The sequence below is a fragment of the Hyperolius riggenbachi genome, chromosome 4 (assembly GCF_040937935.1).
Source record: "Hyperolius riggenbachi isolate aHypRig1 chromosome 4, aHypRig1.pri, whole genome shotgun sequence".
Classification (NCBI taxonomy): Eukaryota; Metazoa; Chordata; class Amphibia; order Anura; family Hyperoliidae; genus Hyperolius; species Hyperolius riggenbachi.
In genome coordinates this window covers 121,079,959-121,092,224 of record NC_090649.1, presented here as the reverse complement: position 1 = coordinate 121,092,224, position 12,266 = coordinate 121,079,959, and the positions used below count along the sequence as shown (strand labels likewise).

Below are 12,266 nucleotides of genomic sequence, written 5' to 3'. Positions count from 1 at the left end.
GGATCCGGGGGATGGTACGTATAACGGCGGCGATCGGAGCAGATCGGAGGGACTTGGGGGACACAGGTAGCTAGCCTAGTGCTAGCTACAAGGTTTACAACAAGTTGTATTCAAAAAATTCCTCCCGGGGCCATGTAATCCTCTGTGGCGGCTACCCCGAGTGTAGGTCGGGGTTACCGCCAGGGAGGTTAAAGAGGAACTCCAGCCTAAACAAACATACTGTCATTAAGTTACATTAGTTATGTTAATTAAAATAGATAGGTAATATAATCTTTTAGCCACCCTGTTTTATAAGAAGATGCAAATGTTTGATTTCATGAAGGCAGCCATCTTTTTGGGTGAAAGGAGGTGACAGGGAGCATGACACACAGCTCCAACTGTCCTGTGTGCTGATCACCCCTCCCAGTTGCTAGGCAACGTGAATAACAACATAGGAAATCCCATCATGCTTTGCACAGCATCAGAGAAAAACCGCCCGTTTTTTTTCTTAGATGGGTGGAGCTTAGCTAAAAATGCAGCTAAAAATGATGCTTTGGTAAGAAAAACAAGGTTCTGATGCTGTGAAACTGTTAAAGAAACACCAAGCCTTTTCAGTTCTGCTGAGTAGATTTTTAGTTCGAAGTTCACTTTAACGCTGTGTTACCGTCGCAAACAGTAGGTACAGTAAAGCATACAGGCAATGAAAAGTATGCTGCATTGTACCTGGTAACATGTGCGTTTAGAGGTAGCGCACTGCAGCAGTGCATTACCATAACGGTACACGTTACAATGCGACGCTAACATCGCACTGTGATGGTCCCATAGGAGTAGCATTGCAGTGCAGTAAGCTGAGTTATAACAGTTTATAACGCAGCTCCGCAACGTCCCACTGTGAACCTGGCCTTTGACGTTTTACACATCCCTGCTTTATTCTTCGTATTGCAATAATTCAGGGGAAAAATCATTCCTGATTGTTAATGAGTTTAATTGTCAGAGGGATATGTGTCTGTATTGTGGAATATGTTCAGTTTCTTTTGGAATATCCACGTATATCTTTTCACTTATTGATGTTTTATAATTAATTACTGATGCTTCTTAAAGCACACCTGAAGTGAGAGGCATATGCAGGTTGACATATTTATTTCCTTTAAAGGATACCCGAAGTGACATGTGACATGATGAGATAGACATGTGTATGTACAGTGCCTAGGACACAAATAACTATGCTGTGTTCCTTTTTTTCTTTCTCTACCTGAAAGAGTTAAATATCAGGTATGTAAGTGGCTGACTCAGTCCTGACTCAGACAGGAAGTGACTACAGTGTGACCCTCACTGATAAGAAATTCCCCTTTTTTACCTCTTTCTTGCTCTCAGAATCCATTTTCTGATAGGAAAGTGTTTTATAGTTGGAATTTCTTATCAGTGAGGGTCACACTGAAGTCACTTCCTGTCTGAGTCAGGACTGAGTCAGCCACTTGTATACCTGATATTTAACTCTTTCAGGCAGAGAAAGAAAAAAAGGAACACCGCATAGTTATTTGTGTGCTAGGCACTGTACATATACATGTCTATCTCATCATGTCACATGTCAGTTCGGGTATCCTTTAACCTCCTTGGCGGTAACCCCGAACGTAGTTCGGGGTAAGCCGCGCAGGAGGTTTTCTCCGGCCCTGCTGGGCCGATTTGTTTAATTTTTTTTTTTTGCTGAACGCAGCTAGCACTTTGCTAGCTGCGTCAGCACACCGATCGCCGCCGCCCCGCGCTCGATCGCCGCTATCCGTCGCGCCGTGCGGCCCCCCCCCAGACCCCGTGCGCTGCCTGGCCAATCAGTGCCAGGCAGCGCTGAGGGGTGGTTCGGGACTCCCAATGACATCCCGACGTCGGTGACGTCATCCCGCCCGTCGCCATGGCGACGGGGGAAGCCCTCCAGGAAATCCCGCTCTTTGAATGCGATTTCCTGATCGGAGATCGCCGAAGGCGATCGAAGCGGGCGGGGGGATGCCGCTGAGCAGCGGCTATCATGTAGCGAGCCCTGGGCTCGCTACATGATATAATTAAAAAAAAAAAAAAAAAAAAAAAACTGCTGCGCTGCCTCCTGGCGGATTTTTTTTATACCGCCAGGAGGGTTAAACAATACAAATTACCTGTCTGTTCTGCTGATCCACTGCCTCTAAAGCCTAGTACACACAACCAATTTTGATTGTCCCAATGACTGGTCAATTTTACTACTTCCATGTAGCATGAGGGCCAACAGATTTGGAATATTATGAACAGATTGTATAGGTAAGCTCTCGTACTACATTGGAGTGGTAAAACTGGACAGTCATTGGCCAATAAAAATTGGATGCGTGTACCAGGTTTTAAGTCCAGGACACACTTTCAATTATGGTTGGCCAATCACAGATCAATTTTACCACCTGCATGTAGTAGGAGGATCAACAGATATTGAATACTATGAGCAGATTGTGTAGGTAAAACTTTAAGGACAACTGAAGTGAGAAGAACATGGAGGCTGCCATATTTATTTCCTTTTAAACAACACCAGTTGCCTGGCAGACCTGCTGGTCTATTTTGGCTGCAGTAGTGTTTGAATCACACGAGAAACAAGCATGCAGCTAATCTTGTCAGATCTGACAATATTGTCAGAAACGCCTGATCTGCTGCATGCTTGTTCAGGGTCTCTGGCTAAAAGTATTAGTGGCAGAGGATCAGCAGGGCTGCCAGGCAACTGGTATTGCTTAAAAGGAAATAAATATGGCAGCCTCCACATCACTTCAGGTTCCCTTTAATACTTTAGCCATAGACTCCAAACAAGCCTGCAGATCAGATATTTGAGGGTGCGTTTCCATTGGTGCGGTGCAAATCGCCGCGGTAAAGATTCGCATGCGGATTCGAATTTTGCATGCAGGTGTATGCGAATTTAACCATGGCAGTGCCTGCGTGCTTTTCTATCAATTCCATGTGAATTCGCATGAAAATTCGCATACATCCGCATGCGAATTCCCTATTAAATACATTGTATGCGAATCGCATAGTGGTATGCGGTATGTAAATTCTAATGGCTCTGCCGTGCAGATTTTTTTTCTGCACAGAAAAACGCTCAGAAATCCTGACAAGTGGAAACAGTCCCATCCACTTATATTGTCTATGCGAATCTGCATGCAGGAAACGCATGCAGATTTGCACAAGTGGAAATGGACCCTGATAGGGAACTGATAGGGAACCTGACAAGAGAGGTATATGAAGGCTGCCAAATGTATTTCCTTTTACCACCTCTATGTAGTATGAAGGTTTACCTACACAATCTGCTCATAATATTTAATATTTGTTGACTCTCATACTACATGGAGGTGGGAAAATTGGCCGAGAATAACTGAAGGTGTGTACCGGGCTTAAAGAAAACCTGTAAAAAAAAAAACACTCTGAGGGATACTTACCTTAGGAGGGAGAAGCCTCAGGGTCCCAATGAGGCTTCCCCGACCTCTGTAGCTTGGAGGAATCCAGCGCTGGCTCCCCCCTCCCCCGACAAGCTTGACAGTCGAGGATTAATTTACCTCTCCGTGATCCTGCGCAGGCGCAGTAGCGGCTCTTCATTCAGGTAAGGCGGAAATAGCCGAACCCGATCGTATACGCTCTACTGCACAGGCGCAAAGGACTCTCGTCTGCGCAGTAGATCGGATACGATCGGGTTTAGCTATTTCGGCATTACCTGAATGAAGAGCAGCTACTGCGCCTGCGCAGGATCGCGGTAGGTAAATATTTACCTCGCCGCATTTCGGGGGGTTCCAGCGCTTGAACAGAGGGATAGATGAGGACTGCGTTGACAAAGACGAGACGAAGTTGTTAGGATCCAGAGGCTTCCGCCTCCCGAGGTAAGCATCCCCCAGAGGGTTTTTTTTTCAGTTACAGATTCTCTTTAAGGCTAGTTACACACCGGGACGTTGCGTTATAGTGGACGTTATGGTCGCATAACGTCCCCTAAAGCAACGCCTGCCGGTGCTGGTAGAGGACGTTGAGTGAGCCGCGTTAAGCGGCTCTTTCCGCATTAGGGCAGTGAGAGTGGCGCTGATTGGCCGGCGGGACCACGGGATGCGGAGTGAAACACTCCGCATCACGTGGTACCGCCAGCCAATCAGCGGCCACCAGTGCAGTGCATATTGAGTAGCCATGTGCGCGGCTACGTAGCGGCCTCTCCCCGCCTCCTCTCCACCCCAACACTGAGCATGTGCAAACAGTCTAACGCGCTTTAAGCCGCTGGAATGCTATAGTATGCTGCACGTTCTGAAGAACGTGCAGCGTTACATGTAATGCAACGTGGGCAGTGTGAACAGCCCTATTGACTTTGTATTGCTGTGAGTTGGGGAGCATTACAGGCTGCACTAACGTACGCCTGTAACGTCCCTGTGTGGAAGCAGCCTAAGGGTGCATACACAAATGCAATTTTGATTGGTCAATCAGTGACCAATTTTGCCACCTCAATGTAGTATGAAGGCCAAATTTTAAGTACTATAGGGTTGATTCACAAAGCGGTGCTAACAGTTAGCACCCTGGTGAAAAGCCCCTTATCACGCCTAAACTCAGTTTAGGCATGATAAGTTTAGGCATGATAAGTTTAGGTGTGATAAGTTTAAGCACCAACTGGGTTAGCACCGCAGTGTACAGCTGATCAAAAGTTTTGCGCTAGCAAAGTCTGGTGCACTTCGCATATAGTTTAATGGCACTGCTTTGCGTGCGGGACTTTGCGCACGATCTAAACTTACCTAAACTTATCACGCCTAAACTGGCTTTTCACCAGCATGGTGCAATGGTTATCACGCCTAAAGTCTCTAACTGGGTTAGCACCGCTTTGTGAATCGAGCCCTATAAGTCCAGGGTTTGAATCCTGGCTAGTGTCAGTACCTATTCAGTTAGGAGTTCATCGCAAGACTCCCTAACACTGCAGGGTGGCCTCTTGAGCGCGTCCCAGTGGCTGCAGCTCCAAATGTTTGGATTTTTGGATTATTATTCGATTGTGTAGGTAAGCTCTCATACTACATGTAAGTCGTAAAATTGGCCAATTAAAGTTGGATGTGTGTACCAGGCTTAAGTGGCAATGCTTTGTAATCCTCACCTGGCTTATATGAGCAAGCAGGCTGCATGGTTAAGCCTGGTACTCACCTTAAATTTTGTTTGGCCAATCACTGACCAATTGTATGAGGGATTACCTACAAAATCTGGTCATAGTATTTGATATATGTTGACTCCATGTACTACATGGAGGTGGTAAAATTGGCCAATGATTGGCTAATCAAAATTGCATGTCTCTATGCACCTTTACCAATACCAGCCTCCCTATTTCTTTCATCACAGCTGTATTTGAACAAAAGTATACAAGTCTGTCATTAATAATGAGTTACCGTATTCTGGACAGCCAGCCAAATCCATGGTCCAGAATAATAACACGCTTTTATGCTTTTTAGCAAAAAGTGTTTCTAAGAATTAACTGGAGAAAGGAAATGAAAACAGATGCTGAAGCTAAATTTAGTAATGTATTCCGCATTAGCATGGCTCTAAGAATCAGACACTGCCAAGTTTTTAATAGTAAGCTATCCCAGTTAGTAAGTTACACTTGGATGACTTGTACTGTGTGTCCCCGAACCTTACAGTAACATTCTTCCATTGTTGGGAAATAAGCAATCCCTTATTATTGTTAGGAAAAATGGCACATATTATTTTAAACTGCTTACCAGCCACGCTGTGAACGGCACATAGGTGGATTATAGCCACGTTACAACAAGGCCATCATGCCGAACTGCAACTCACCTTTAAAGGACCTCTGTCGCAAAAATCTTAAAATGTAAAATACATGTAAACATATACAAATGAGAAGTACATTTCTTCCAGAGTAAAATGAGCCATAAATTACTTTTCTCGTATGTTGCTGTCACTTACAGCAAGTAGTAGAAATCTGACATTACCGACAGGTATTGGGCTAGCCCATCTTCTCATGGGGGGTTCTAGGGGTTTTCTTTATTTTTAAAAGCACTTAGTGAATGGCAGTTCCTCCGTCCAGCTGCTAAAGTGGTGTACGGTGAGCAGGGAGGCTGGCCAGCATCATTGTATAAATCTTTTTCTGGGAATATCTTTATAAAGAATAAAGGCCATGCTGGGAATCCCCCATGAAGAGAGGGACTAATCCAAAACCTGTCGGTAATGTCAGATTTCTTCTACTTGCTGTAAGTGACAGCAACATAGGAGAAAAGTAATGTATGGCTCATTTTACTCTGGAAGAAATGTACTTCATATTTGTATGTGTTTTAAATGTTAAGATTTTTGCGACAGTTCCTCTTTAAGGAGGCATACTGCAGAAAGTCACACTGCAATTATAAGTCAATGTGACATTCAGAGTGCGTTTGATGCGATTCAACAAACTGCAGTATCCATGCTCAGTGCATGCAGCACTTTACCACATTAAACGTGCATTACAGCAGCAGTGAGACCTCTTTTCCACAAACTTTTGACAGACTGTAAATTCACCACCTGTCAGCTGCTCCCGTCCACCAGCGGGGTGTTTGCAAGCGAGTTGGACAAGCGCGGTGGACAGGAGGCCTCCTCATGGAGTTGCAACGGAGCATGCGACAACAGTTTTTTGCCACAGTAACACCACCGCATGTCAAACGTCACATGGTATTCCCAAACTCTGCCACTTAGCTGCAAGTAATTGCAGCCGGATGGTGCTTGTGACCGGCAAGCAGGAGGGTGAACTGGTCAACAAACGAGCAGTTCAGCCGTCCATGGAAAAGAGGCCTGAAAAAACATTGTTTTCAATTCGCTGTATGTGACACAACAATCCCATAACGTGCGGCGCGATTTTTTAGTTCCGCTGCGTTCCTATTTTTATGGGAAACGCAACGTAGCTCCCACTGTGAACCTAGCCTAGAGCCCGATGCACACACCCGGTTGTGATGAGCCAATGACTGACCGATTGTATGTAGTATGAGGTCCAACAGATCGTAAATACTATGAACAGATTGTGTAGGTAAACGCTTCTACATGAAAGTGGTAAAATTGGCCAATCGTTGGTCAACCAAGATGTGTGTTCCAGGCTTAAGTGCTAAGTTGTTGCAGGAGTGTGACACAAAAATAAGGACTAGTTCACAGTGTATTAGTTGCGTTGTAAAATAATTTTGCATGTCAGCTCACTGCCCATACAAATCTCTGAGCATGTTCACACCTTTGCAGCGTAAAGCCTTGCACACACGTTCAAATATGATCCACCTCCATGAATTATGAGGGTTTATCTACACAATCTGTTTATAGTATTCAATATCTGTTTGTTGACCCTCATACTACATGGAGGTGGTAAAATTGGTCAGTGATTGGCCAATCATAATTGAAAGTGTGTACTAGGCTTAAGGAATCCCGTTATTCTCACTACATGCATACTCTGCAATTGAAAAATCACCAACATGTAGGTGAAAAGGTACTGTGAAAGTTATTTTGGGGCAGGAGGCAAAACTGCACATAATGCTTCCCAAGCAGAGTTGACAAGCACCCAAATGGGGATAAAAACATGTGCTCAGCAGATATGGCCCTGTAACCAGGCCCAGATTTACCTCACAGGAGCCTATAGGCATAAATGTCCTGGCACCCTAGACTTCACCGTACATGAAACCTACAAACACCACTACAAGTGTGCTGGCTGTCCCAGCTGTCACTTCTCCCTTACTTCCTTTGCCCGCCATAGGTAGCTACAGGTGCCCTTTAGTATTAGGTAGCCAGAATACCCTCAGTATTAAGTAGCTAGAGGTGCCCCCAAGTATTACGTAGTTAGAGGTTCCCTCAGTATTAAGTAGCACTAGAGGTGCCCCTGGCTGAAGGGAGATCTGGTTGGTGCAATGCCGAGAGCAGGGTGAGTAACCCCTCAGCCGCCTTTCCATCATCAGGCCCCATGTAGGCACGTGCCTACAGTGCCTTATGGTAAATCCGGCCCTACCTGTAACCCAACAAGGCCTAAACGTAGTAGAGATCAGCAGCACCACATTGTGTATTATTTTTTTTTTTGCATAAAAAACAGAGAGGACGGCCACTAGAAACCAGGAAACTGCATAGTGGAAAAGGAAGGACTACTAAACACCAGGGGACTTTTATAAGGGGGAAATGACTGCTAGCAACTAGGGAACTGTATAGGGACAGGAGGGGGCCACTAGACACCAGGGAACTGTATAGGGGAGGGAGGTAGCCCTAAACATTGAGGTTGGCCTGCGACTTAAGCCCAATGTTCAATTTCATCCCACTTGCCATCATCTCTGATAGTCTGATTGCTGGCAGGTCTCCTGGTGTCTCTGTCATTGTCTCTGATAGCTGCCACTCAGTGTGCAGATCGCGGCTGCACCTTCTATTTCTGGACACCGCTCAATGCACTCTAATGCAGAGTGATCAGTATCCAGAAATATACACTGTGTGACAGTACAAGGAGCCCACAGCTGTCAGAATTGTGAGAGTCAGACACTGGGAGACCTGACAGCACTAAGACTGCCAAGAAGGAGGTGAGTATACATTTATTTTCCCTGGCAGGTACTTTGTTTGTTCCTGGAATTACAATTATATCATTATGGTCAGACCGACCATTCTATTGCACCTCCTTGTATAAACCTTGTACCATATTTAACCACTTCAGGACCACAGTGCTAAACCCCCCTAAAAACCAGGCTATTTTTTACTAAAAGGGCCACTGCAGCTTTAAGACCAAGCTGCAGGGCCGCACAACACAGCACACTAGTGAGCCCCCCCCCCCCCTTTTCTCCCCACCAACAGAGCTCTCTGTTGGTGGGGTCTGATCGCCACCCAGTTGTTTATTTTTTTTGACAAATATTTATGTTGTCATTTTTTATTGAAAAAAACACGTTTCTGCTTACTGACCCGGCCAGTCTCCCTCCCTCCCCCAGCTAGCCTATCACTGCCGATCGCTCTTTTTGCCCCAGGGGGACAGCCGTGTCACACGGCTGTCCCCAGTACAGCGCTGCTGCTGATCGCAGTGCTGTACTATGTAAATAGAAGGCGATCACGCCGTCTAACAGTCTCCTGAGTGGCGATAGCCGCTCAGAGACTGCAGAGGGGGCGGAGCTCCGCCTCCCGAGAAGGAGATGCGCGTGCACCCTGCGCGTGATCTCCTTCAGTAGCCGGCTCCAGGACCTGACGCCAATTGCCATTAGACGGTCCTGGGGCTGCCGCCGCGGCCACGGCCATCAGCGTGGAGCGGTCATCAGGTAGTTAAAGGGAACCTGAGAGGGGTATGGAGGCTGTCATATTTATTTCCTTTTAAACAGGGCAAATTGCCTGGCAGTCTAGCTAATCCTCTGCCTTAACAAGCATACAGATCAGATTTTTCTGACAAAAATCTGACTGGATTTTTCATGTAATTTTGTGCCAACTTTAGTGGTGAACAGCATAACCCCCAAACATGCTATTGTCACCAAAAACATTTTTTAAAAACACCTTGTAGTGTTTGAGAAATAGATTTTAAAAATTAAAAGAAAAATGGTTTTTAAACTCCGAAAAATGAGTTTACAGAAACAAAAACTTATTTTTTTACTTGCACCCACTATCCTCCTTAACATATGTAACAATTTTGGTGTCAATAGAATTTATACAGGCTTTGCTATTGACCGCTAAATTCGGCACAAAATGATGCAAAAATGTTGTGAAAATTTCCGCAAAGTTTCGAATAATTACAATTAATGAATAAATTAATTATGATATTTCCCAAAATTTCAATGCGAAATAACGTATATATGCGCAATTTGTGCTCATCGCTAGTTTTTAATGTTGAGGCCCCTTTCACATCGAGTCTGTTGCGATAAGATAGCAATGCAATGTATTCAAAAAGACGATGCAACCATACAGTAAGGAATACACAGTGGCGTAGGACCTGCTTGTCCTCCCCACATGCTGCGTGGGGGGAGGAGGGGGGGAGGGGGGGGGTTGCAGCAGCGGGCAGATGTAGAGCGGCTGAGCAGTAATCACCATATTCATGTTGCCGGGATCTAGCCTATCTGGCTACCATACTGGGGTGGGTGGGGGGGGGCATCTGGCTACTATACTGGGGTGGGAGGTAACACATTATGTAGGAATAGAAGGGGGGGGCTAGGTCCAAATTCCACAATGGGCCCCGAAGATCTGTAGCTCCGCCACTTGACATACAGTGCAATGAAAGTATTTCTCACTGCCACTGTAAAGGCACACGCTACCGCAATGATATTCTTATGGGGCTTTGATGCTTTAATCGAGTAACACGTGAGCTTACAGTGGGAGTGAAGCACACTTTCTTCTCACTTTATGCTTTACCATCGCGGAGCGCTGCGTAGAAATCGTATTGCAACTCAACTTGCACAGTGTGTAAAGGCCCTTGGATGAGGAGACACTGACTGTTTCCTTTTTTTTTTTTTTCAGGAATCGAATTCAGTTGGAGTGCCAATAAGATCTACAGACAGTCTGTATCTGGGGAATGGAGACCCAAACAAAGTCCTGCGCATGGAATTCTCATTGTCAACTTTAACCAGGTATAAAATAAACACCTGAAACCATATAGCGGCCAGAGGCAACCATGTATAAGGCTTCTTGCACACAGGGACGTTACAGGCGCACGTTAGTGCAGCCTGTAACGCTCCCCCAACGCACAGCAATGTAACACAAGTGGGCTGTTTACACTGTCCATGTTGCGTTACATTGTAACGCAGCAAAGTGCTGCATGCTGTGCGTTTTCCACGGCTAAGCCGCGTTAGAATGTTTGCACATGCTCAGTCATGTTGGGGAGGAGGGGAGAGCGGCCGGTAACATGGCTAATTAATATTCACTGCACTCAGTGACATGCAGTGTTTACTTCCTGGATCGGCCGCTCTGTGCGCAGATTGGCCGGGCGGGACCACGTGATGCCGCATGCATCCAAGAGTACGCATCACGGACGCCAGAGTGAGCTGCACAACGCGTCTCACTCCGACGTCCACACCAGAGAGCACCAGGCGTTGCGTTAGGGGCACGTTATGTGCCCTATAACGTCCCCTAAACGCAACGTCCTGGTGTGTAACTAGCCTAAAAGCTGAAACATCCCGGCCCTTATGTAATTCACTTTTTCTCCCGAGTCTTCTCCTAGGAGATTGTTTTTCTTGTGTTTAAAATAACTTTTCAGTGCACTGCAGTTAAAAAAGTGCCAAAAAGTAGGTGAAAAGGTACTGTCAAAATTATTTTGAGTATTTTCTTGTTTGTAAAATGGTTTAAACAACATTTCATTGAAGTTTAAAAATAACACCTAGGCGAAAACTCAGGAGATAAAGTGAATTGCATATGGGCCTCTGGGAAAGAGACATGCATTATAGGTAGGCTACTACGATTTACAAAAAAAACAAAAACATGAAATTGGCAAATCACAACCAATATAAAAAAGTAACTTTGCCACACTCTAGTCACCTAAACAAAACATTACACAAAAAGGAAAAAAACATTACACCAAAGGAAAGAAAAAAAAAGTGTTTCCAACATCCCAAAGAAATTGAGGGAAGGAATAGCAAAGCAGGTGGTTTAGGCGATTTGTAAAATTCTGTGTGTACACGCCATTATTGTGCTGCCCTTCCAGTATAGTGAATGGGGTCAGCTCTGTACAGATGTGCAGGTACTTGTGCATTACAGTTACAGTATATGACATGTATGGGTATTTATTATGAAGGATACCTGTATGCAATAACAAACTCAATCCAGAAAGGCCAAATGCATTTTCTCATTATGGTACCACAGTGTGCTACATGTAAATGTTCCCAACAGTATGTTAATTATGGTGTTAATGGTAATAATGAATGATTGTGCTAATATGCTGTGGTATAAGAGGCAAAATATACGTTAGAAATTTCAGATAATTCTCTTTTTTTTGGTTGTTTTTTTTCCCCCGGCTAATTGCAGTAATCTCTCCTCATTTGAACTTCGGACTTTTGACCCAGAAGGCATTATATTTTATGGCTATATTGGGGAAGATAACTGGTTTGTTCTCGGGATCCGTGATCATCGATTGGAGGTGCAGATGAGTAATAATAATGGACAAATGGTCCTCTCCAAATGGGGGCCAGATATCAGCGATGGCAAATGGCGGAAGGTAAGAGACAGAATAAACTGAAGTTACATAAGCACAATGGCATACATAACAAAGGTGAACACATCAGGTGTGAATATCAGCGTATTAATTCCTAGACTGCCTTATTCCAGCAGCCATTGCTTGGACTAGTCACACTGCCTGCAGATCCAGGGCAGCAATCAGGGGG

The 12,266-nt window shown here is 45.0% G+C and overlaps 1 protein-coding gene across 2 annotated transcripts in view; it reads left to right on the top strand.

The window, feature by feature from the left end:
* Positions 1–12,266, top strand: part of SHBG (sex hormone binding globulin) — a 37,339-nt gene that overhangs the window by 7,199 nt on the left and 17,874 nt on the right. For both annotated transcript variants that reach the window (XM_068279166.1, XM_068279167.1), the window contains exons 2-3: positions 10,411–10,520; positions 11,911–12,100. In XM_068279166.1, coding sequence (XP_068135267.1) covers positions 10,411–10,520; positions 11,911–12,100 — 300 coding nt within the window. The remainder of the gene's footprint in view (positions 1–10,410; positions 10,521–11,910; positions 12,101–12,266) is intronic.